At 34.7% G+C, this 26,418-nt stretch overlaps 3 protein-coding genes across 3 annotated transcripts; 2 read left to right on the forward strand and 1 right to left on the reverse strand.

Annotated features, from left to right (window-relative positions):
* Positions 1-7,874: 7,874 nt before the first annotated feature.
* LOC133859817 (cyclic nucleotide-gated ion channel 18-like) lies at positions 7,875-11,448 on the forward strand. The gene is made up of 6 exons (XM_062295360.1): positions 7,875-8,417; positions 8,933-9,145; positions 9,286-9,596; positions 9,824-9,935; positions 10,060-10,296; positions 10,527-11,448. The coding sequence occupies exons 1-6, from the start codon at positions 7,950-7,952 to the stop codon at positions 11,304-11,306; spliced, it is 2,121 nt and encodes a 706-aa protein (XP_062151344.1). The 5' UTR covers positions 7,875-7,949; the 3' UTR covers positions 11,307-11,448.
* A 3,856-nt stretch (positions 11,449-15,304) lies between these two features.
* Positions 15,305-20,348, forward strand: LOC133859818 (benzaldehyde dehydrogenase, mitochondrial-like). The gene is made up of 11 exons (XM_062295361.1): positions 15,305-15,502; positions 16,395-16,529; positions 16,656-16,798; positions 16,888-17,041; positions 17,302-17,531; positions 17,937-18,026; positions 18,242-18,415; positions 18,602-18,739; positions 19,583-19,720; positions 19,803-19,864; positions 19,965-20,348. The coding sequence occupies exons 1-11, from the start codon at positions 15,439-15,441 to the stop codon at positions 20,236-20,238; spliced, it is 1,602 nt and encodes a 533-aa protein (XP_062151345.1). The 5' UTR covers positions 15,305-15,438; the 3' UTR covers positions 20,239-20,348.
* Positions 20,349-22,539: 2,191 nt separating this feature from the next.
* Positions 22,540-24,247, reverse strand: LOC133861466 (UDP-glycosyltransferase 90A1-like). Its single transcript, XM_062297261.1, has one exon. It carries the CDS (start codon positions 24,198-24,200, stop codon positions 22,797-22,799), a length of 1,404 nt encoding a protein of 467 aa, XP_062153245.1. The 5' UTR covers positions 24,201-24,247; the 3' UTR covers positions 22,540-22,796.
* Positions 24,248-26,418: the final 2,171 nt, after the last annotated feature.

The raw sequence follows: 26,418 nt of genomic DNA on the forward strand, positions 1-26,418 counted from the left end.
AAAAGTTGTACTATATCAAGTATTTTCCCATTAAAATACAGACTGACCGTCACGATTTACATAACACTTATCATGTTTACAAATTGACTTAACATTTATCGTATCGACTTTTTTTCTCACTTTTTCAGCAACCAACTATACTTCCTATATTACACTTAAATTTAGACTCATCATTTTTACAAATTCAAATCACTACCTTCTTGACATATATATACACTTTCATTAATATGTGTAATTTTTAATTTTTAATTTTTTTTTGTGTATTTTAGAGCAAAAATGATAGTATATAACTTTTATAACCATGATGGTATTTTACTCTGCATGGTAGTGGTTGGTACTTGGTTGTAAGAAGGAACTATATTATAAGATAACATAAGTAGTTCTCGAAAATAATTGGGGCACGACGGCTAATATATAATATTAATAAATAATAATTTTCAAAGAAAGGGACACCATTGAAAATGATTTCGTGATGTAACAACTCATGATGTGTACTAATACCATTGCTCACTCACAAAATTAGGCTTCTTGCCTAATTTCACCCACTCAATCCAACCCTTACTTGTTAAGCTCCTTTAAATCAAAGTATCAAACACTTGATTTGAATAAATCTTTAGGTTGACATTAATAAACAACAACCATGTGCTTCTTATGGCTGCCAATCAATCATACTCCAAGGGGACTCTCTCGCCATCTCTCTACAAGGGATCGAACAACCATAAAGGGGTAGGCGCCCCAATAACAAAATCCAAACGAAAAAGATTATCAAAACGTGACAAAGTAGTAGGCATTGGATCCATTAAAGATTCCAAAAGGACCGCTAATGATCCAGACCTTTCCAATGGTTGAAGACATGCACCGGTAACTCCTTCTCCAAAGATGTATTACCTCTAAAGTTTTTGGAGTGCTAATTGCCGAGCATATCAAGTGGCCAAGCGGCTTAAAAATAATATCTCACAAGGATGAAGTGACAAGGTATAGTATCTATTGAATCAACACTATTGAAAATAATGATAATAATAAGGGATTTGATTCTTACACTACATCATCACAACAACCCCTCACATGAGAGTGGGCCCCAGTGTGTGGGTCTCACTTTCATGTGAGGGGTTGTTGTATTAGTGTTGTAAATCTAACATTTGCTTAATAATAAAGTAATGTTAGAAACTATAATTTTATCACATAACTCTGTCACAATGTTAATGTGGCAGTTATAACCAATTAATCTTTTATTTTTTTTTTTGTTTTAATAATAATTGATCTAAAGGTTTGTTGGAATTGTCATGTTAGCATTGTATAATAAAAACGCAGTTTTTAACATTACTATAAAAAAAGAAAAAAAAAATCCAAAGACTACTAGAACATGTCACTTCAACTTTGTAGAATATTTCATATTTGTAGGCCGTAGCATTTCTAAAAATATATAAAACTCCTCCCGAATAAGAGAATAAGGAATATAATATTGAACTCAAATTTTTGCTTCGATGCTATGTTAAATCATTGCTTATTCTAAAATTTGAAGTCAAATTATTTAATCATTTAATTAATATTTTAACAAAAACATATACGGATTCTTTTGATTTATTCGTTGGTTTTGAAATTTTTTATGCTAACCGAGGGCATCTGGAACAGCAAGAGAATTCGATCAGACAAAGGGGTGTTCTAGAATTAGTTTAGGAATTGAGAGAATAATATAAAGATGGATTTCACTACATTAAATCCTAGAAGAACTAAATTTTCTAGAGAAATGGGTCAAAGGTGTGTATATTCTCTTAAGCACAACTTCTATACAACTAAAAAGTATTGAGTACAGGTGAAACCATTGAATCAATCCAACAGATTTGCATAAAAATATGTTCCCCTTTTATTTCACTATTTATTCTTAAGAGTAAATCCCACAAGAATATGATACCTTTTCTTTTAAATTGGGTTAAAAAAAAATTTATCTAACCCAATTATTAAATTGACATTTGTTATTAGATCAACTGATTTTCACATGTAATTTTAAAATATATATATATTACATATTCTTAAAATATATGTCAATATAATAGATTAAATTAGAAAGAAATTATTCCAATCAATTTGAAAGAGAATTTTGTTGAAAAAACATATATAGTCTTTAGCTTGTCATGATATTTAAGAGCCATGCATGTTAAACTTCATCCGAATCATATTGCAATTGCAACTAGCCTAAGGTTCCATGTACTTGGTAGGAAATAAGAGAAAATGAGAGGATGGAAAAGCTGCCAACTTTCCAGTTGGGTGTGTTTGGCAGGAAGGACAGAAAAATGGAACGATGAAAAGTATAGGCTTCTTTCCTTAGTTTGTTAGAAGGGTGATGAATAGGGTTTTGTTTGGGTTTGTAAATTTAAAAATAGCAATTTTAAATGTGTAATTTGAAAAAAATGATTTTTAAAAACGCAGTTAAGTGTTTGGCAAAATCGAAGTTTAGCCTTTAAAATAATAAGTTTAGCCTTTAAAATTATGCGTTTTTAAAATAAATCCACTTACCTGCGATTTGAAAATGTAATTTTTCACATTTTCAAATAGTAATTTTTTAAAAATGTAATTTTCAAAAAGTTTATTTTTTGCGATTTGGTTGAAAATCGCATTTTTTGTCTACAAATCATAATCTCAAACACACTCTAAACATTATATTCTTGAATTAATTAAGAGATTATAAATAGGGGCAAATTTATCAAATCACATGAGTGTTATTTATCACCATCTATATTCCCTTCTCTCTTTTCTCTCCCCCCTCACTTTCTTCTGTACCAAATGTCCAAATGGGCTAAATTAAGACCTTTCAACTGTTCAAAGTGCACCAAAAAAATGATGGCAATAAAAGTGAGACTTGGGCAGGGACCCTTTAAGAATCATTTCACTTCCTTTGTTGAAATAGATATTCTACTCATTTCAAACACGTGATTGGTCTTCCTAGGTTATCTTATCATCTCTTTGTGGGCGTCTATCCTAGGCAATCAACTACAAACAAATTAACTTGATTTCTTTCCTTCCTTTTTAAAAATAATAATAATAATAATAATAATAATAATAATAAAAAAAAAACTACAAACAAATTAACCCCTAGCAAGGTATATAAATGTTTCGAACTCAAGTTAGAACAAATGAGTTCAAACTCTGCGTATTGGTTTAATTGTTTATTGTTATGATGATAAGTTAGGTGTAATTTTAGTCACATATATATAAATTTTTAAACAATTTCCTTTTTTCAAGCCAATTTTAAAGAGTAAGTTATACCTAAGCAAGTTTGTATCATTTGATATTAAAGTCACCATCACATCGGGTATAGAATCGGACCCAGCTCGTTAAGTATGTAATCGAATAGTTACAGTTTTGTGGTTGAGTCCTAGGAGGGGCGACCCATAGGCTGAATTAAAATGTCTTGGTATTATGTATAGTATTAAGCTATCGAATACCGATAAGTGAGTGAAATTGCAAAAAGAAAAGAAATGGCTATCATCAGGCCAGTATCGATAAAATGAGCCCGTTGTGGACATCAACTACGTAGCATATACAACCATGTGCAATCATAATAATGTGTATATAAGTTTTTGAACACTCATCTTGTAAGCCGGTTTTTAGTTGTAAGTTTTATCTAAAGCTTGTATCATTTACCATTAAGTAATTAATAGAGTAAGTTTATGGGTTAAATTTTCTACGATCAATCAATTCTAAAGCTTTTAACGTTTAATTAGGCACATGAAAGCCTCGTTACCTTGTAGCTCCGAAATAATTATTTTGGCCTAAACCCTTGCGCAGTAATTAAATAAAGAGAAAAGTACACATTATCCCCTTAAACTATCACCTCATTGTCAATGTACCCCCCAAACTATCAACTGTGTCAATGTCCCTCCCTAAATTACCAAAAAATGTCAATGTCGATCTAATGACAAAAATGTCCTTCATAAAATTATTAAAATAAAATAAAACTAAAAAAAAAATATTAAAAAAATATAAAATAATTTATTCCAAAAAATTAAAAAAAAAAATTAAAACTGTTTTTAATATTTTTAAAAAAGAAAAATAATAATTTTCAGTTTTTATTTTTTTTCGTTTTTTTTTTCTTCTAAAAAAATTGTTCTTTTTTTTTTCTTTTTTCTTTTTAATAAAAACTGGTTTTTTTTTAAAAAAAATAAAATAAATTTCAGTTATTTTTTGTTTTTTCATTTTTTTTCTTTAAAAAAAAAAAGTGTTCTTTTTCGTTTTTTAATTTAATAAAAACTGGTTTATCTTTTTCTTTTTTTTCATTTGTTTATAAATTTAAGTTATTTTTTGTTTGCTTTTTTTAAAAATAAAAAATAAAAAAATTGTTCTTTTTCATTTTTTATTTAATTTTTTAAAAATACTTTTTTTTAGTTTTAGTTTTAATTTTTTGAATTTCTGAGGACATTTTTGTCTTATTCAAAAAAAATTAAGGTCATTTTTATCTTTTTGTTGGTCTTAGGGGGACATTGACATTTTTTAATAGTTTAAGGAGGGATATTGTCACAAATGGTAGTTTGGATGGTACATTGATAATTGAGTGATAGTTTGAGGGGGTAAGTGTACTATTCCCTTAAATAAATGAGTGATGAATAGGCCAGGACAAGAGAGGATGAATACGAAGCAAAAGATAATAATAAATACATTTATAGCATTACACATTAAGATAAGATGTAGGGAATGGGACAGAAGCTATTAACAATCAGGATGTGAAGAAGAGTGGTGCCAAGTGAGAAGATGCCAAAGAAGCTACGGCCAATCGGCCTCCCTCACGTTGTTTTCCGAAAGGGTCACCACTTCCACTAATTAGCTAATGTCATTGCCCTACATCCACCTTTTTCTTTTCTTCTTTCACTTTTATTTTATTTTATTTTTTTTTTTCTTTTGGAATTTAGTTTGGTACATCTCGTAATTATCTAATTGATTATCAAATTCTTCATTATATCTTTGAAAATATTTGACAATTAAACATTGAATGAACTACTTGCAAAAATTCAGCAATATTTCCCACGCCAAATATCAAACAAGAGAGACGAAGAACAAATAGGAGAGATACTGCCCGGACCCTCTCCAGTTATGATTAACATCCTTTGTTAGCATTTTTCACCAAATTAAAAGGAAAATATGTGCAGGTGATTTTTTTGACAAAAAGTTACCCAAAATGCTTTCATTTTTTAGGTTGTTTTGTCAAAATTGCTTCTAAAACTTTAAAATAATAATAATAATAACAATTGTTCAACCACTCCCGACCCATGAAGGCCTCAAGGGGGTACGGTGGCTGAACCGCCCCTCAATTCTTTTTTCAAGTTTCTTTTTTTAATAATTTATAGGGACATTTTAAAAAATTTAAAATTCACGTGTGGGTTATGTGCTAACAGTACGTTAGTGTAACTTGTAATAAAACGGTAGTTAGAAGGTGTTAATCATCCCTTTCTTAAAGCTTGGTAAGTGTAAGTTTAGAGGGCCAAGTATATATATATATTAAAGCTTAAAAAGAGTCAAGAGAGTTGTTACCGAGGAAGCTGTACTATAAATATATTAGACTTTAATATTTTAGCATAAATATATATATATATATTTATATGATTAGGTCAATTCTATGTCTTCATCCAAGTGTTAAATCAATCAAAATCTAAAATATCACCGATTTGAAATAACAAATACTTTATTAATCTCCAGTTACATGAATCTAGCCCGACTTGTGACGCACCCCGTCAATAATAATATGTTTAAAGGAGGAAAATAAATAAATAAAATATGCGAAGAAGTGAGACATGAATCGAGATCCTCTGTTAAGTTTATATATATATATATATATATATATATATATATATATATATATATATATATATATATATAATTGAAGGTTCTTATGACAGACTGGAGAGGTGGTGACTCTTGAGAAAGAGAGAGAGAGATGGGTGCAACAATGTGCATCACACACACATATATATATATATATATATATATATATATATATATATATATATATATATAGGTAGGGCTACGAATATATATGGATCTCCAAAAGCATCTGTAAATGACGCAAAAAGGTCAGTGCATTATCAAATTATACAAATGATAAGCTGACCCAAGCCAACTACGCAATTACGATACAAATTTCAGATTCTCCCTACCCCACCAAGGTTATGCAACTCCTTTCGAGCCGACGGGCTACTCGTATACAATTTGTGTTCGTCTGTCGGATTTATATTTCAGTCCAAAGTGTCATGTGTCGAATTTAAGTCGTGTCGAGCCATGAATATAAAATTATATAGGTCAATCATAACACGACCCATTTAATTAAACAAGTTAGACCCTTTAATCATAATTTTTAATTTCATATTTAGTTCATGTCGAGTTCGCTGGTCGTATTAAGACATATGTATAAGATTCTATAAGTCAATTATAATCTAACCAATTTAATTAAACGAGTCAATTTCTTCAATCTTAAATGTGTCGGGTTAAAGTTATGTTGAGGCATAAATATAAAACTATATATAAATCAATTATAAGTCAAATTTTTTAACTCTAACCCGCTAAATTCACATTAAAAAAAAAAAAAAAACAATTAACCACCATACATACACCACGATGAGGCTTTCTTAGAGTAATTGAATTTATATGTTATTCGGATAGTATAATAAGAAGAAATCACATTCCTCGAAAGCACCCGCATTCCTTGGGGTTTCCCCGTAAAACATGACACAATAATTCGAGGATCGTGCCTACCGTGATTCGATCTGACATCATGGATTGAGATTTCGCAACTTCCATTTTGGCCCAATTCACATTTTTTTTTTTTTTTTTTTTTAATTACTAGTATGGATCTTGTTTATGTTTTAATTAATTATTAATTTTTTATTTTTTGTGATTTCAAAACCTCCATAACATAGTCCTTATCATGTACCAAAAGTCCAGTTGTCTACTAATGGAACTCTGATTGAGTTCAAGATGAAATGATGAATCATGCATGTCGGCATCAGACAAGTTGTACCAGTTTATGTATCCTGTTCAAATTCTTGTCATTATTCATTTTCTACATGCCATAACGTGTATTGGTGTTTGGAACTATTCAAAGCAAACTTCTGGAAAGGAAGAGTAACGAAACATGCAAAAAGTAATAGTGATTGAAACCTAGGGATGAGTATTAGTCGGCTAACATTCAATTTTCGGCTTATCCTACCTTAAAATTTTGTTATCTGAATTACGTACGACTCGATCAGCTATACATAAAGGACAAGTGTGAGTCGAGATTTACATTGTGAAATTGCGTACAATTTGACAATGAATGGTTAGGGACAATCCCGTGTTGATAAATGAAATTTAATCATTGAATTAAATAAATAAAACTGTATGTGTTCTTACATATGTATCCACATTTTTTCATTTCCTTGTTACCTCTCAATAAAAGTATCAAATATATTCACCCAAAAAAAAAAAAAAAAAAAAAGCATGCCAATCATCCGATGCCATGGGCAAGGCCTTAAGAAAGTTAAGCCCAAGCACAGTCACCGTTCTCAAAAAAGAAAGATTTAAAGTAAGGCCCAAGCCTTAACCCATTAAGGTTTTGGACTCTTATCTCTCGGAGCAAACCAATCAAGTTTGTACGCGAGATAAACTCAGATCCGTCTAAATTTTCCTGCCAGCCAAACAGATTCGAAATTACCAAATTAGCCCCTCTTCCCGCGCTAGCTGTCTCATCCCTTCTCCACCACGACTTGCCCCAAGCAAGCGCAAGCTCCTCGCCGCGTTCCTCGGTTTCCCGCCAAAATCCCAACGGTCTCATAACTAACCCTTTGACGGCCATTTTCCTCTCTTTCTCTCTCCCTCTCTCTCCAACTCTCTGATCGCCATTTTCTTGATCTCTGCTTCTTCTCTATCTCTCTCGCTTTCTCGTCGCCGCGGAATCCGAGAACCCCCGGGCTCCGCCATGGAAGATGAATAGGATAATCTCGACGTCAAGCTCCAAGCTCCGCCACTTCCGGCGACAAGCCACCGCCAAGACCGAGGACGACGACGACCGGCACCGTTCCCGCCACATCCTATGGCGCTACCAAATCCTAGACCCGGACAGCGACATCGTCACCCACTGGAACCACGTCTTCCTCATTGCCTCCCTCATCGCGCTCTTCATCGACCCTCTCTACTTCTACCTCCCCTCCACCGGCGGCCCCGCCTGCCTCTCCGCCGACAACAGGTTGGTGATTGCCGTCACGCTCCTACGCTCTGTCACCGATCTTTTTTACATGTTGCATATGATCATGAAGTTCCGGACCGCGTTTGTTGCGCCCACGTCTAGGGTTTTCGGGCGGGGCGAGCTGGTTATGGACGGTAGGGAGATCGCTATGCGGTACTTGAAATCGGATTTCATTGTCGACTTCGCTGCGATGCTTCCCGTACCACAGGCATGTCCGACTTTAATTCTGTCCTCTTATAATAAACAATAAATTAATTTTCATTCAAGCAATTTGTGTGAATTTGAAGAAAGGGCTAGGATTGGCTAAATGTGTACGTTTGGTGAATGCGTCATATCGCTTGTTTTAGGTCTCCATGTAGAAAAAGAACAAACTGAAAGAATCATTCAAGCTTGTAGTGAATTATGAGTAGAACTAGCTAATTAAGCTACATTTCATGAAAGAATCGGTCTCGAAATGCTGACAGAGGGGCAACGTACAATTGAAGTATAATTGTCCGGAAGTTTGAGAAGGTTTTGCATGTAATTTTCCTTCCTAGTGTTCTAGAATATGAATAATGTCTCAAAAGAAACAACGTTCTTTCTGAATATATAAAATTTGTTTAATCGTGCACTATTTGGCTGCTGTGGCATGTCATACATTACTAGAATATTGTGTCCAATTATTAAGCTGTTCCTCTTATCTTTCGGATCGGAGTTGAAAATTTGTAACCTTTTGCCTTGCAGATTGTCATCGGGTTTTTAACTCCAGCATCGATAAACTCCAGTCCTGATCCCACCAACAACGCTCTGGCTCTTTTTATTCTTATGCAATATGTTCCTAGGCTGTTTCTCATCTTCCCTTTGAATCAGAGTATTATAAAAACTACTGGGGTTGTTGCCAAGACTGCTTGGGCAGGAGCTGCATACAATCTCCTTCTTTACATACTGGCCAGTCATGTAAGCATCGAGGCCCCTCCTATCTATGCTTTGCTATTTTGCTCTCCTTTTCAGTCGCTAAAACTCAATAGTCATTGCCAGAATAATGATTAAGTGGTAATATGTCAGTATCATCATTTAATTACTTACTATTGATGCAGGTATTAGGAGCTATCTGGTATGTATCGGCCATAGGCCGGCAGTTCTCCTGCTGGAAAGCTGAGTGTGCCAAGGAGAATGCTGCAGGAGTTCTGTTTTGCCTCCCTAGATATTTAGAATGTAATAGTATTGGACAAGCTGATCGACAATACTGGCTGAACATCACTAACGTTATTGCCAATTGTGATGCAAAGAACGAAGACATCAGTTTTAAGTTTGGAATATTTGCAGATGCTTTTACTAACGAAGTTATTTCCTCACGTTTCATTGAGAAGTACTTATATTGTCTTTGGTGGGGTTTAAGAAATCTAAGGTATGAGTTAGGTACTTAGAAAAAAAGTTGATACTGATCATTCTTAATTAACCTTTTGTTGTGTTCAGATTATTTAGTTGATCTCAGTATTGGATAATTACATCTCATTTGGTACATTAGCAGAACTGGGCAGGCATTCATGGGATACTGGTTGTAGTGATGCAGAATTTGCTTTCATGATTTGGTGATAACATAATGCGAGAATGAAATACCCTTTCTCTATGCAGTTCTTACGGACAGACTTTGGAGACGACCACATTTCTTGGCGAGACATTATTTTGCATTTTTATATGCGTTCTCGGTTTAGTTCTGTCCGCATTTTTTATTGGCAACATGCAGGTATATATATATGTTGTATGCTACGTATAGTACGTCAATTTTCTACACTTAATTAGTCTATAAATGTTCTTGGCGAGACATTATTTTGCATTTTATGTGCATTCTTGGCTTTCCCTTGTTGAAGACTTATTTGCAATCAATGACGGTAAGACTTGAAGAATGGAGGATTAGGAAAAGAGATACTGAGCAGTGGATGAGGCACCGCCAGTTACCTCTGGATTTGCAAGAACGGGTTCTTCGGTTTGGTCAATACAAATGGCTCGCCACAAGAGGAGTTAAAGAAGAAACTATATTGCTTTCATTCCCTTTGGACCTCCGTCGTGAAATTCAACGCCATTTATGTCTTGCCCTTGTTCGTCGTGTATGTCTATCTTGCCCTTTCCATTTTATGTTCATCTATCTTTGCAAATGGTGATGCATAATTTCCTGTGGATGACGCGCTTGAAACTGATATGAATGTCATAACAATTGGTCCATTTGCTTATTATTTGATAGGGAAAATATAATTCTGCATTCTTGGTTCCAATTTCATGCTGATATAATGGGATTTAGATGGTTGGCAAGCATTTGTAATCCTTTTTGATTATGCAGGTCCCATTCTTCTCACAAATGGATGACCAACTTCTTGATGCCATATGTGAACGCCTTGTCTCATCCTTGAGCACACAAGGCACATATATTGTTCGAGAGGGTGATCCAGTAAAGGACATGCTGTTTATCATTAGAGGACAACTGGAGAGCTCCACAACTAATGGAGGAAGGTCCGGGTTCTTCAACTCCATCACCCTCAGACCTGGTGACTTCTGCGGTGAGGAATTACTGACATGGGCGTTAATGCCAAACTCGAGCCTGAACCTTCCTTCTTCAACCCGAACCGTTACAGCCCTAACTGAAGTCGAAGCTTTCGCACTTCGAGCTGAGGATCTTAAATTTGTTTCTAGCCAGTTCAAGCGCCTTCACAGCAAGAAACTTCAGGACGCCTTCAGGTACTATTCCCATCAATGGAGGACATGGGGTGCTTGCTTTATACAAGCTGCTTGGAGAAGATATTGGAAGAAGAAGCTGGCAAAGGACTTGACCAGGCAAGAGAGCTTCTACTATATGTCAAGCCCTGACCGAGATAGCAACTTCAATGATGAGCAGGCAGATGGGAATTTTGAGGATGAGAGACCAGTAAGGGACAATCCAAACAATGCCCAGCATCTTGGGGCCACATTAATCCTGGCCTCCAAGTTTGCTGCAAATACAAGAAGAGGGGCTAAGGCTAACCAGAAAGTTCTGGTGGGTGACCCTGCTTCTACAAGCTTAAAGATGCCCCAGTTGTTTAAGCCAGATGAACCTGATTTCTCTGTAGATCGAGAGGATATTTAGTAGTTAGTCCCAGAACCAATCAAAAACTTGGACAAATGAGCTAATTATGATAGAATAGTTAGGAATTTTTATAAAGCTTGTGTAAACTATATACCTGTAGACTAGAACAGGACCATTCTCATTTCTTCAGTGTCTCATTATATATCCACTTGCAAATATTAAGAGAGAAATATTTTAAAAAAATAAAATAAAAAAAATTGTGGAAGTAATTAAGTGGTACATAATTAGGTTGGGGCTATTTTAGAAAATTTGGTCAATAGCCAAACGACTATTGGAGAACACTCAGAACAGTTGGGACAAGAATTTTCAGCAACGAGAGCTGAAATGGAATTACTAATGATTTTCTTTTTCTTTAATTAATACTAATTTGCCAAAGCATTAATTAAATGATTAAGTATTTCTTTTCTTATAAACTTAAGTGTTTGAGATAAAAATAAATGCTACTCAGAGTCACTCCCTCACTCCATGTGGACAAAACTCCTTGATATAGCAATGAAAATCATTATTAAATTTTTGATTCAATGATAATTTTACTGTTACGTTTGGGAGTGAGAATGTGTGTAGCGTTTTCCTTGAGATAAATAATTTTTTAACATGGTATCAAAACGGAAGTCTTAATTTAAACTTTGTCATTGCAATTTATTCTCCAATTTAGCTAAAATAGGGAAAATGCTTAAGGTGCTACAACTTTTGCTATATAATTTACATACAAATTGATGTGGCATTTCATAATTGTTGAATAATTAGAGTAAAAGAACTTATAGTAAAAGTTATAGTGTCTTTAAGAATATTTAATGACTAAATTTATCATTTTCTATCTACTTATCTTATTTTCTTATGTAAAAAGAGGATTTATGTTTTACTTCCACTATTTCTACAATCCTATAAAGATGTGGGTTTGTTTTTTTGGAATAAAAAAAAATGTAAAATCTTCCTAAAGTTTCACAGAATTTCAAATATTTACTGGGTTTAAAAAGTGACCGATCGAAAGCTCATTGTGGTAAGCAAAATACACAAATATATGTCATTAGATCAAACTTTTATCCAAAATTTTGACGAAAACCATCATAGTCAAATGCTGCGTCAGCACTTATCATATTGTGATTACTTATAATATAAAATATAAAACAAGTCCCACCTCTTTACTGATTGGTCTTGTACCCCCATTATCGCCTACATTAATCTTCGGCTGCTCCTACTCTCAAAGCGGATGGCTTTGAATATTTCAAGATGTTTTAACTTTCGCACACCAAGTTGCAAAATGAGACATCACTTTCCATTGATTGTTTGGAATCTTTTTTACTCTTTACACTTTTCTTTCTTCTATCAGAAGACCCACTTGGTAATTCACCCTCTTCCCTTTCATTGAATGGATTAAAAAAAATATATATATATTCAGTCGAGACAAAGAAGCCAACTAGATGCCATATTTTCTAACCATGCCTCTTGACTTGATTTCACCTTTATATGCTGACAAGAAAAAAATCCCATCCAAGAACTATGGTAGTTTGCTGTTAGGGCAACTCTAATCATTGTACAAACAAAATGGTTTCCCTTCCCAAATGCTTGGTAATGTTTGATATGATTTTATTTTCTATTTTTAAGCAATTTAAAACCCAAAATAATCTTCAAAATTTAAAAATTATTTTTACCTTTATGTCACGTGACAAAAATATTAATAAAATGATTACGTTTGTCATATATTTCTTATCGACTTAAATTTTGAAAACAAGTAATAATTTAACATAATATATATATATATATATATATATATATATATATATATATATATATATATATATATGAAGTTAAGGTCTTGAGTATAAACATTGACCTTACAATTCATTTTTTATTTTAATTAAATATTTAACATGTTGAATATCATTTATTGAGAGAGAGTTTATGCTCACACATATGAGTGTGAGTGTTAAAAATATTAGTCAAATGATTAATTTATCAAATTTTTTACTAATTTAAGTTTTTGGAACAAGTTATGATTTATTGATTAATAATTTTTTGAAATTTTTTTATTTAATTTGAAAAGTGTTATGATTTGACAATTTTTGCAATTGGCACGTAAATAATTTGCAAATATTTTTTACTTCTGTCAAATTGTCAATTGTATTTTCCTTTTGTCATTAATTATTTTGACGAAGTGTAATGGGAAATTTTGAAAAAAAGTCCTTTATCAGGGCATCAGGGGCAGGGCGGCTCACCAGTCACATCATCCTTCTCAGCGTGTTGATAGGCAAAATAACCCTACAGAGTATTTGTTCATATGTGACTTGTTTGGTGAGAAAAAGGAAATTGGTAATGAAATTTGTGAAAGCGATACAGAAGTAAAAAAAATTTGTATAGAGAAATAAAAAAATTTTATTTTATAGTGAATTTTTTTATTTAAATAATAATAAAAAATATTAATGTAATATAAAGTTAAAATATTTTAAATTAATTATTTTTAAGATAAGTAAAAAAGAGAAAATAAAATTTTAATTCTCTTGCCTAACAAGCTTACGAGCCGCCCTTTTAAAGGACTTTTTCAAAATTTCCCATTACTCTCTAATTTCTATTAAACTCATTTGATTGGACCGACCGACCGACTCAGCACGTACGGGCGTACCATTGAACAAAAGTAGAATGCGTAATTGGATATCCATTTGCTGTGCAATAAATCAGGATAAAAGTAAATAATCACATATAAGAACAAAATAAAAAATAAAATTAAGTATGCTTATGAACCAAAAAAGTTATAAAAAGAATATTTTTTTTTTTTGAAACATTATAAAAAGAAAATTAATCCAAAAAAAAAAAGAAAAAAAGAAGATGAAATACAAAAAAATAAGAAAGTACAGTTGTGTGCTCTGAAATCTAAATCACGTGATGCTTGGTTTCATTTCTTCATGATAATCAATTATATTAATCATGATGATTGGTGGCAGGGATATCATCATGTTTCACGGCATATATACGGCAGACCCAAGCTTGTAAAAATGAAAGGGCCAAATCAAAAACAAAAAATTTTAAAAGGGTTAAACTAAAAAAATTAAAAAATTAGGGAGTAAAATTTTTAATTTTTTTTTTTTTTGTGAAAAAAAAAAATTTTAGGGATAAATTTTGGGGCTTGGGGGGCCCTGGCCCCTTAGCCCCAATGTAGGACCGCCCCTATATATATATATATATATATATATATATATATATATATATATATATATATATATATATATATATATATATATATGCCGGTTAACCGTCGCTACCAGCCCCGATAGCCACCCCCAACAAACCCTCCCACTGTGACTTTTTCATTTTTATTTTTATTTTTCTTCTTTTATGAATATTGCTGTCATCATCTAAACCAACAATCTGTTAATTTACTTAAAGATCAAAATATATTAAATAAAATTTGTCCGAGAGTGTAATATATGTCTACCTGTGTAAGGGATTACAGGCGTATACGCAAATGCTATTATTTGTAATTTGTCTCTCACTATTAAGCAATTTGTAATGTCTCTTTAACTTTTAATTAAAATAATGTCTCATCCAAACTACCTATAAAAATTGCAATGTGCTTCCTTTAAAATTTAACTCATAAAAAGACAAAATTACCTATAAAAATCTCTTAAAAAATAAAAGACACCAACCGTGAGTGGGTCTGGTGAAGACCCACGATTGCTGCCACCGTAGGTCACCATTTTTTTATTTTATTTTTTTGGTATTCTTTTTCTATTTTTTAAAAGGGTATTTTTATATTTTTTTTGTACATAGTGGATACATTTTGTAATTTTGTAGTAGTTTAAACGAGACACTGCTTAAGTTAAAAAGCTTAAAAAAAAAGGAAAAAAAAAGAAAAAAAGAAAAAAGGGACTGCATTAATAATCTTTTGTCAAGTTCTTACGTGTTTTTTAAAACTGGTTTTCTTATGGGATGTCTATAGTATACACGTGTCAGCTTTCACTTCAAATACGTACACCCCATGACTCTGAGTGAAGTGTGACACTGACGAGTAGCTATCCTCTATATCTATGCTTGTAGGAAGACGGAGCACCTTGAGATGATCGAAATCTAGTGAAGTCAGAGAGTGAAAGGAGAAAACAGAGAATTCCTAGAAAACTTCAAAGAGTTTGTAGTACTCATGGCCACTCAAAAGCTCTCCTCTCTGCTCTCTGTTTCCTCTTCTACTTCTCTACGCTCTTTGGGTAACTCCACTACCTTCCACTTCTAACTATAAACATGTTTAACTACGTATTTATGCGCTTATGGAATCCAGATATTTTGTTTTTGTTTTTGTTTTTGGGGGGTTGAAGATTGGACCTTGCTTCATGTTTTGAGTTGTATAATTCAATTTATTCATGTTCTGGTTTTTCTCTTCTCGTTTTCCATGGCTACAAGTCTCTTGGGTTTCAATGATCTTATAAGTTTGTCTGATATGATATGGTAGAGGTTCTATTCACATTTTTGGGTGAAGGGGTCTGGCATCAAGAATCAGATAAATGATATTCATTGATCATTTGCATCTCAGTCCGATGAGTGCACCAGCGAGGAGTGGTTTCATTGTAGTTAGTTATAGGCTTTAAGGTTAAAATCAAAGCAAATACAAGAGAAAGGTCTACAGTACCAGATAGAAGGAATCGGGAAATTCAACTTTGTTTTATTTCTGTAAATGTCGAATTAACTCAAAGTTAGTTTTTGAGATCATTCTGTGTTTCAATTTCTGTTCATTTAAATAGAACCTGCTAAAATATATAATGGGACACCATTTCAACCCAAAAAATTAAGTCATTTTCTGATTACAAGTTCCATTGGTTTTTTAAAGTATAGCAATTGCTCTGAAACTTCTGATCGTATGCAGGCATAATGATTTTCTGAGAACCCGTTAATAAATTCCTAGTCATAGTGTCAGATTTTTAAACCACTCCTATTTCCCTTCTTGATGTATCATTACAAACAACAAGATATCCCGATTTTCAACTCAAAATCCCTTTACTTAAGCTAATAGGTGTTTGAGTGCATGCATTTTTGCTATCAGTGAAATTTCATATCTTTGGAGGCATAGTGAATGCAAGTTGACTAAAGGACGTAAATTTGCAGGTCGTTGTTTTAGCTGGGGAAGAGGCATCAGTAGGTTTAGTACCTCTGTTGCAATTGAGGAACCAATAACTCCACCTGTTCAAATAGATCATACTCAACTTCTCATAAATGGACAATTTGTTGATGCTGTGTCAGGTTGGCCTCATTCTATGATTTTTCCAAGAACACAAAATTTTCAATTTTTTAGGACTATATGTAATGTTATATCATACTAATAAACTGTGAGACAAAAGTTAAATGGGAGAACTTTTCTGGCTTTAGGAAAAACTTTTCCAACCCTGGATCCCAGGACAGGAGAGGTGATTACCCATGTTTCTGAAGGTGACTCTGAAGATGTAAACCGCGCTGTCTCGGCTGCTCGCAAGGCATTTGATGAGGGACCATGGCCAAAGATGACTCCTTATGTAAAATTATGCATTTCATTTTCCTTTCTCTTGATTGTCCAATTTATAACCTATATGTTCTTTCATCACTTTTTTTTTGGTATGTCCAGGAAAGATCACGTATAATATTTCGCTTTGCTGATTTACTGGAAAAGCACAGTGATGAAGTTGCAGCACTGGAAACTTGGGATAATGGGAAGCCTTATGAACAGTCTGCAAATGTTGAAATCCCAATGGTCATACGCATATTTCGATATTATGCTGGTATGTTGACAGATGAATATCTTATAGAGAAATGCTATATGTACTTTCAAATGCTTATTTCTTAATATGGCAGTGAAAATTACTATTAGATTTTGGACAGATTAAGCTATATATGATATATTAACGGTGATTTTCACTGCCACACCAAGAGAGTAAGCACTTGGAAGTATATGTAGCATTTCTATATCTTATAAGTTCCTCTTCCATACTTATTACGTAGGTGGGATGCCATTTATGGCTTCACTCTCTATACTTCTCAGGTTGGGCAGATAAGATTCATGGACTCACAGTTCAAGCTGATGGGCCTTACCATGTCCAGACCCTGCATGAACCCATTGGTGTCGCAGGGCAGATTGTTCCATGGAATTTTCCTCTTCTGATTTATGCTTGGAAGGTTGGGCCTGCTTTAGCATGCGGTAACACAATAATACTGAAGACTTCAGAGCAAACACCTTTGTCTGCTATTTTTGTGTCAAAGCTACTTCTTGAGGTAGGCTTATGATATCTACCTATCCATGTGTGCACAGAGTGTATAAGTGCATATGTAGTGTGTTAAGTTGTTCATGTTATGATATCCAAATCCAAGTTATGGATATACTGCCTGCATGTCAGTATAATACCATGGCTGGTTATAGGATATATCCTGTTTCTATTCTCTGTTTGTTGGATTCTACCATTTCAGTTGATGGAGTTGCTTAAGATTTTGAATTCATATCCAGATATGATCCAAACATGTAAATTGACACCACAAATTTCTAGGGATTATATTTATGCACATAGGCGAACTTCTCTTCCGTGCGGAAATCTTTTTAATCATGATAGTATTAAAGAAAAAGGACCCTTCCGGGAGGGATTAGATTTGTGATGATCTTAAATCTTGCATTTGACTTGACAGGCTGGACTTCCTCCTGGTGTTTTAAATTTGATCTCTGGCTTCGGTCCAGTTGTTGGTGCGGCTATTTGCAGTCATATGGATGTTGACAAGGTATTTTACTAGCTAAAGTTCCAACTTTTTCAAAAGAGATCTCTGTAGTAATAAATATGGGGAGATTCAGAATTATGGATTTCTTCATTTAAAAAATGCCTCTTCTTTTACAGCTCTATGATTATATCAAAACGCCCTGTGAGTTATAGCCCTATTGTTTATGTCCAAAACAATTGTATTTACACAGCTAAAACTGTGAAGTGCTCTCTTTGCAGCTTTCTTTCACGGGGTCAACCAACACTGGTAAGATCGTACTTGAGCTGGCTTCAAAAAGCAATCTGAAGCCAGTGACTTTGGAGCTTGGAGGAAAATCTCCTATCATTGTGTGTGAGGATGCTGACATTGATCTGGCTGTTGAGCACTCACACTCTGCTGTGTTCTTCAATCAGGTTTGTTTATTCAAATCATATTCATAATAAGCACATCTTCTTCAATGTTTTTGTATTAACCCGTTTAATCGCCATTTATCTCAAAAGCTTAAGTTGATAGGAAAATGTAAATTAAATCATTTAATCAATACTTTAACATAACCTGAATGTTCGTTACAAAGTTTGTGGTGTGCCTGTTATCTGCAGGGCCAGTGTTGCTGTGCAGGATCTCGCACTTTTGTGCATGAACGTGTATATGATGAATTTGTAGAGAAAGCAAAAGCACGAGCTTTGAAACGTGTAGTTGGAGATCCTTTCAAGAAGGGGGTTGAACAAGGTCCTCAGGTAACACTCCCCCCTCCAAGCTAAAATATGACAAACTCAAATCTTTTGATTCATGCTTGTGCATATTAAGTTTGTCAACAGATCTACCCACTGTTAAACAATTTTCAAACTTAGTGTGTGTGTGTGTGTATATATATATATAGTTTGTGGTTTGGGAATGTTTTAAATGGAAGGTTTTAAAGAGCTTTGAAAAGAGAGTCTGGAAAAATAGAAAGTCAAGTTGGCATTTATAAGGCCCGACTCACACCAAGTTATTGCATTAAAGCAAGTAATGTTTGGGTGTATGCACGAATACGCACTCGTGTGCGTGGCTGTAGGGCGCTAGTTGCTCCTTGATGGAGCACTTGCTTATAATTTTAATCTAATGGTCAAGAGTAAGTATCTGCTAATATCTTATGGTCAAATTTTAATGATTGTTAGATTAGTAGTTCAACAATGTTAATTGCGAAATTTGTTGGTGAACAAACATTAAAACTGCTGATTTAACACTATGAAGAGTCTACTGTAGACCGGATTTAGAAAACATAAAATTCACTTTTCTGTCTCAAAACCTTTTGTATTCTTAATATTCAAGTCTCTCTGTCTTACTATAATAGAAACTCTTAAGGTGTCCTGGTTTGGTTTCGTTTTGTGCAAAACGCAACCAAACTACAGGAGATTTCTGAACTCCATTATATCATAGAAAAATATTTGTTGTAACCCAGCGAATACCAATTCTTAGGGGCAAATAATTCCTTAAGGAACTCAGTAACACATCTTATAAGGAGCATTTCATTTGCTGTTTTATCTTTTTGTTCTTTACACCCACTTGCTTATGAAAGTTGTGGAATACTATTATTATAGATCGATGCTGTGCAATTTAAAAGGATCCTCGAGTACATTAGGTCAGGCATTGATAGTGGTGCTACTCTTGAATCTGGAGGTGAAAGTGTTGGCCCCAAGGGCTATTATATTCAGCCCACTGTCTTCTCAAATGTTCAGGTATCAGTTCTACCAACCTTTAATAAGAAAGATTACATGCATACATACGTAGTAATGCAGTTTAAACCCTTATTTCAAACAGGATGACATGTTGATCGCGAAGGATGAGATCTTTGGCCCAGTTCAGTCCATCTTAAAATTCCAGTACGCTATTAATCACTCATAAATATGACTTATACACTGTTTCAATAATCATCTCCCCTTTCACCTACTTTGTTTAATACTTTGTATTTACAAATAATAGGAGTCTTGATGAGGTGATTCGAAGGGCGAACACAACTCAATATGGGCTGGCTGCCGGAGTTTTTACGAAGAACGTTAACACCGCCAACACCTTGACTCGTGCATTGCGAGCTGGGACAATCTGGATTAACTGCTATTTAGTTTTTGATGCTGCAATACCTTTTGGTGGGTACAAGATGAGTGGGCATGGAAGAGTGAAGGGGATTTACAGCCTCAGTAACTATTTGCAAGTTAAGGCTGTTGTTACTCCTTTGGAGAATCCAGCATGGTTGTAATTTCTAGATATGAGTGAAGAATTATAGTATTATCATACTTTGCTTACAGCTTGTATGTTATGTGACAAGTTTTGATAATCCAGGTCAGGCTCTTCATTGTTAAAATTCAATTCATCTTACACATGCCATGAAAATGGCTGGAGTTTATCTCAACCCCCCCTAAAAGTTCCAACCTGGTTCCGCCCCAGCCTTCTTGAAGGAAAAAAAACATTAGTGGCTTAATTAGTTCTTAGGAATCTCAAAAGTCACCAGCAAGAGTTTGTTTCCTTATAGTTAGTTCAAATCGTAGGTATTAATTTTACTTTTTTTAGTGTTGTATAGAGTTTGATCCAACACATAAGAATTAAAATTTGTATGTGTTGTCCAGCATAGACTCAGTCATAGTCAAACAACTATATCTTTTGATTTCGATATCATATGAAGCCAAGTTTGATGACGATAGAAAGTTAATTTAAAGGGCTACAACTTTGTATTTCACGAATATTTTTCAAATCCAATGATTACCAAGTAAAAATAAACTATTAATAAAAGTCTGAAAATTTGGACAGAATAACTCATTAAAATCTCATTTAAAAGTGGCTCAAACAGAGTAATTAGAAGTTTCAAAATTTCAATTTTTGGGAGTCTCGATAACAAGAGCAATCATAAACCATTTGAGCGGAAGTCTTCCGTACATAAAATTAAGAGCTTGGATTTGATGAGAAAGGTTGGCGTTTGGATTATAGAATTTTTCAAGGAGTGGACAATGGTGTGGAATTAATGTGTTATATTTGGTGTGTATGGGTGGGTAGGTGGAATGGTACAGTAGAGGTAGAAAATCTTGGATTGTGTTTGAAGGAGCAGTATGGTTCTCGCAATCTCTGTTTTGTAGGTAGAGTGATTTTTGTGCTACATAATCTTTGAATTGGGCTCAATTGATCCTATTGTCCAATCTGTTTTCCCCAGATTGGGAATCATTATGGCCGATACTGGCCATATCCTACTGTCATCATTATATAATTTTTTATGATTAATGAAATTACATGAGTGTTAAGAATTGTGCCGACTAAGCTTTACGACCCACTAGGGGAGTCCAGTTACGGCCCAAACAATCAAAAGGCATGGATGAAAGCTAATAGACCCATGTATGTGCATATAATCACTCTCCATCCCGTTGATATTTCGGGAAGAAAAATGATTATTGTTCAATTCTTAACACAATTTTTATATAGCTCTAATAATTCTTTTTCAAACTAACTATTGAATCAGTTTTCCTATTCGTGAGTCCTAAATATCGAATAATAGATCTTAAAAATAATTATGAGAGTTGTACGAAAGTTGTAAACGTATTATATCTCTTTCGAGATGGTGTAAACGGCTCAATCCCTGACATCAAGGGATTGAATTGGATCCAACTACAAGCTCTTAAACTCCTATAAAAGGAGGAAGTCTAGTAGTAAAAAGGGTTCACAAATCTCTCTTCCAATACACTTTTATTAAATTATATCCTTAATTCTTCTTTATAAAAAGACTAACTTGAGCATCAAAGCTATTTCTACCGACCATCGTGACGAGTTTTAATTCTTATCTCTTTTGCAGGTTCCTACCACTCAATCAAGAAGTGATTCCCATGACTGAAAATTATACCAACATAAAGCACGAATAAATAACTGTTCTCTTAATTTGTGGCAATTCATAATCATCTTCTTACGGATTGTCAAATCCTAGATGATCAAACGTGTCACTAACTCCTGGTATGCCTCTTTTATGAGAAGTGTTATACTTATCAAAAAAAAAAAAAAAAATCTTCTTAAAAGTTGATTCTCAAATGATGTGCCAACCACAAATGAGATCTACTATTTTGAAAAATGTGTCACTATCTTATAAAATTATGACGCATCATTTGAGAACTGCTTTTCTGAATAAAAATTTAGAAAGTGCCTGCACCGTTTGGTAAATGGTTGTATTGTAAAATTTTTATTTGAATAGTAAGAAAAAGTGATTAATGTGATATAGAATAGAAAAAAGTTTGAAATTGTTTTATAGAAAAGTAAAAAGGTTTTGTTTTGTAATATGTTTTTTTTATTTGAATAGCAATAAAAAAATAATTGATGTGATATAAAAAGTGAGGAGAAAAAGTAGAAGATACAATGTTTTATAGTTGACTTTTAAAAATAAATAAAAAAAGAAAAAGAAAAAGAAAAGAAAGAAAAGAAAAGAAAAGAAAAGAAGTAGAAGTAGAAGTAGAAGTAGAAGTAGAAGTAGAAGAAGAAGAAGAAGAAGAAGAAAGGGAGAAAAAAGGGTTGCCAAACGATGCACATTTTACAAGTAGATTCTCATATAATTCTAGATGTCCCAAATACACGGCCCAATCCCACATGGGAAACATTGGACAGTTCAGGAAATCCACAATTTGGCCTTGTGGGGTTTAAGAACAGGAATTTGTGTTCGGAGAAATTAAGAACAAAATCAAGGGTAGGATTCCTAGGTGCCGGTAGTTACATACTAATTAAGCTTAATTATTAAAGAAAACAAAGAAGTTGACTTCTATAGCCCACCGCGGTGGCCAGCGGAGAGAGTTACACAAGGCCTGTCGTAATGTGTAGCTCATCAATGAGTAAGTCCATCGTGCGGGAGGACGATCCACCGTCGTCCACAGCCTTCTTGGCCATCACGGCAAACTCCTTCACCTTCTTCCTCACCTCCTTCCCCATCTCTCCCTCCATCAACTCCTTCACCATTTTCTCTAACCCCTCCCACTTCACAAACCCTCTCACTGAACCATCAACGGTCTCAACCCTCAGCCCCACCTTTATCTCCTCCGCCACCATTCTCGCATTCAAAGGTTGCTCTGCCAGCATGGGCCACGCCAGGATTGGCACTCCGGCACATATGCTCTCCAAAACAGAATTCCACCCACAGTGGCTTAGAAACCCCTGCACGCACTCATGCATCAAAATCCCCCTTTGGTCAACCCACTCTCTCACTACAATTCCTCTGTCTTTCACTCTCTCTTCAAACTCCTCCGAAATCTCCGACTCGCTTTTTCTTATCACCCACAAGAAATTGACATTGGATTCTTCCAACCCAGTTGCTATTTCTTTGAGTTGTGCAGGGGAAATCTCCGCCTGAGATCCAAAGGCTACGTAAAGAACAGAGTTGCCCTGCTCCAGCTTCTTGTCCAGCCACTGCACCCATGCGGGCTTACTGTGGGGTTCCTTTGGGGGGTCAGCCAGGCAAAGAGGCCCCACAGACCAAGCCTTGGGTAAACCCTCACGGTTCCAATAATCAACAAACAAGGGCTCGAGCTCATTAAAACTGTTGAATATAATACCGTAGCTACTGGTCTCTGATATTACAACATTCATAATGAACTCAGAATCCTGACCCTTTGGCTCCGGGTCCCTAAATTGCCGTTCAAAGTCATTTTTAGTGAGTTTGATCCATGGAAAAGCGGGCACTGTTATCAACTCATCGTCTGACTCGGGTCCAAAGAGAAGCCGATTCCGAACCACATCCCAGGACAAAGCCCTGGAGTAATAGCTCATCCCATGGAATGCAAACCGCGGGATGTTGAACGTGGAGGCAGACTCTAGAGTCCACCAGAGGAACCAATCGGAGACCACGAAGCTGACACGTGGAAGAGCCTCCAGCTCTCGTTCGAAATCGGGCTGCATGAGCTTGGTGGCGATTGCGAATGAATGGAACAGGGACATTGAGGGCAGTTTGTCGGTGCTCTCGATGCCAGCTGGGACGTCACTGTCAGCTACGTTTTGAGGGAAGGGAAGGTCGACAATGGAGGCAGAAGTGTCAGCAAGGGACTGAGCGATGAACGGACGGTTTGCCGGGGTGGTGAAGACGGTGACAGCGTGGCGGCGGAGGAGGAGGAGGTGGGCTAGGTGGAGGATTGGGACGGTATGGCCTTTGGACATGAAGGGAAAGAGAACCACATGGTGAGCTTGCGTATCAGAGTTGGAACTCATGTTTCTTTCTTCTTCTTCTTCTTTCTCTCGCGACGAGTGAATAAGAGTGTTCTTTGGTAAATTTTCTGGCTTAGCAAACGCTCTTATATATGGGCCGGGCCATCCATGTTGATGTCGGAGTCTGCTTCGTACCGAAAGTTGGAAATATATAAATTGAATATATTTGAGAAAAATAAAAGTAAAACTCTGCTCCGTTTGTTTCGATATAAAATATTTTTCAACGTAAAATATTTTTTAACAAAATTATTTTTCAAAAAAAATATTTTCAGCGTTTGGCTCATACGAAAAAATACCAATGGCGAAAAATCACTAGTGATGAGATTTCGTCACTGACTGGCACGATTTCGACCACTTTCACCAGATTCCAGCCAGAATCTGGCACAACAACCAGATTCTGGCTGTAATGGCCAGTTTCACTGGAATCCAGCGACAGTGCTAAACGTTGCAGGAATCCAGTGGCAGTCGCCGACTCCAGAATTCGGTGATCGGATACCAAAATTCGAAGACCTTTAGCACTAAATTCGGGCTACCAAGAAACTTCAATGCCCGGTAATGAATTCACACCAACGTGCCTGCAAGAATTAAAAGTTTAAATCCATAAAATGATTTACGATTTTTGAAAAAACCAGTTTTTAAACTTGTCAATTTAATTGATTAGTATATTAACTTCTCAAGCATATACTTTTAATTATTTCGCTTATTATAAACACTAAAGTAAATTTATATAAAAATTATAATAAAAATGATAGAGTATTCCAAACATTTTGCTACATATATTACCTTGAAAACATTTGGTCAAACTAGACAGCTATTCAAAAAGATAAAGGTACTTGAATGAGTTGCCGTGTTTGATTTTGGGCATTTATGGTCTAATGTTCTCTACTATTGTTTTTACTTTTATTAGTAACCATATTTAGTAATTGATATACAATTATCGTATAATTTGATTATATAGCAGTAACAATTTTTAAATTAACATTTGTAAAAGTAATAGAAATTAATAAATAATTTTTACTATCAAATCATTTTATATTATATGACAGTCATAATGCCAAACACAATTATTCTTGCTTTATATATGAGTCTTGTCTAGGGGTGTACAAACAATTATAACCGGTGGTTACTTGCTAAAACCACTAACCGCCTAGGCAGTTATTGAAATACACCAACCGCATCCGCTAACCGCTTAGACGGAGGTGATTATTTTTATAACCGCTAGTTAGCGGTTATTGACTGAATAATCGGCGGTTATATAACCATTTTTTAGTTGGGCTGTGGGCTGGTTTTGAACCGGGTTTGAACCATTTTTGGGCCAATTTTTGCCACTTTTGGGCCAGTTTTGGCCACTATTGTGCCGATTTTAATGCAGTTTAATCATATCAATTTCACATATTCTACAATTCTTGACACATACATCTAGAAACTGATAAAATGGTTAATTTTTTAAACTTCTAGCAAATGGGTCTCTCAGAGGTCCATTTAATCATATCAAGTTCACATTAATAGAAAAGAACAAATCGTCAAAAGAAACACATACGGAAATCATTAAAACAATGAAGATAGAAACTTCATTATACCACAAAATAAGGACAAAACGGGAAAAAAAAAAACACAAACTTTCACTATTCTCATACTGAGGAATGGGAGACGAAAATCTAAAGACCACGGGAAGGAGAAAAAAAATCATTTATATGGCAAAAAAAAATAATGTCACAAAGAAAATGGTATGGGTTTGGAACCTACAAGTTTGGTGACAGGAGCGCACAGGAAAGAGGCCAAGAGTACATGACATTAAAAAAATTGAGAAATAGTGGAGATTCGAGAGAAGCTAACAGTGTAGCTACTAGCTAGCAGCGGCGGAGATGAGATGGTAGGAGGCTGAAGAGGTCTAAACGACACTGAAAGAGTGGAGGGAGAGTAGAGGAAGAGGCTCGGGAGCTAGGCGTCGTGGGTGAACGGCGGAAATGTGAGAGGGTGAGGAGAAATGTTGAAATGATCAACCCTAACCTTAAAATATGCTTATATATGTATAGCAAAACGACACCCATTGTTCCAGGTTTTTTATTTTATATTATATATAGGGAAAACTTCAATTTACCCCCATGAAGTTGTCACCAATTTGCAATTCTACCACCAATGTTTCAATTTTGTTAATTGCACCCCATTAAGTTTCAGAAATTTTCAATTTAAGGAATCCGTCCAAATCAACCGTTTGACT

Source organism: Alnus glutinosa, chromosome 2, assembly GCF_958979055.1.
Source record: "Alnus glutinosa chromosome 2, dhAlnGlut1.1, whole genome shotgun sequence".
NCBI lineage: Eukaryota > Viridiplantae > Streptophyta > Magnoliopsida > Fagales > Betulaceae > Alnus > Alnus glutinosa.

Coding starts and splice junctions, on each gene's coding strand:
- LOC133859817 (XM_062295360.1), top strand. CDS start 7,950: ATGAATAGGATAATCTCGACGTCAAGCTCCAAGCTCCGCCACTTCCGG. Junction 8,418..8,932: donor CGATGCTTCCCGTACCACAG/GCATGTCCGACT, acceptor TTTGCCTTGCAG/ATTGTCATCGGGTTTTTAAC. Junction 9,146..9,285: donor TTTACATACTGGCCAGTCAT/GTAAGCATCGAG, acceptor CTATTGATGCAG/GTATTAGGAGCTATCTGGTA.
- LOC133859818 (XM_062295361.1), top strand. CDS start 15,439: ATGGCCACTCAAAAGCTCTCCTCTCTGCTCTCTGTTTCCTCTTCTACT. Junction 16,799..16,887: donor GGCCAAAGATGACTCCTTAT/GTAAAATTATGC, acceptor TGGTATGTCCAG/GAAAGATCACGTATAATATT. Junction 18,416..18,601: donor CTGCTGTGTTCTTCAATCAG/GTTTGTTTATTC, acceptor TGTTATCTGCAG/GGCCAGTGTTGCTGTGCAGG.
- LOC133861466 (XM_062297261.1), bottom strand. CDS start 24,200: ATGAGTTCCAACTCTGATACGCAAGCTCACCATGTGGTTCTCTTTCCC.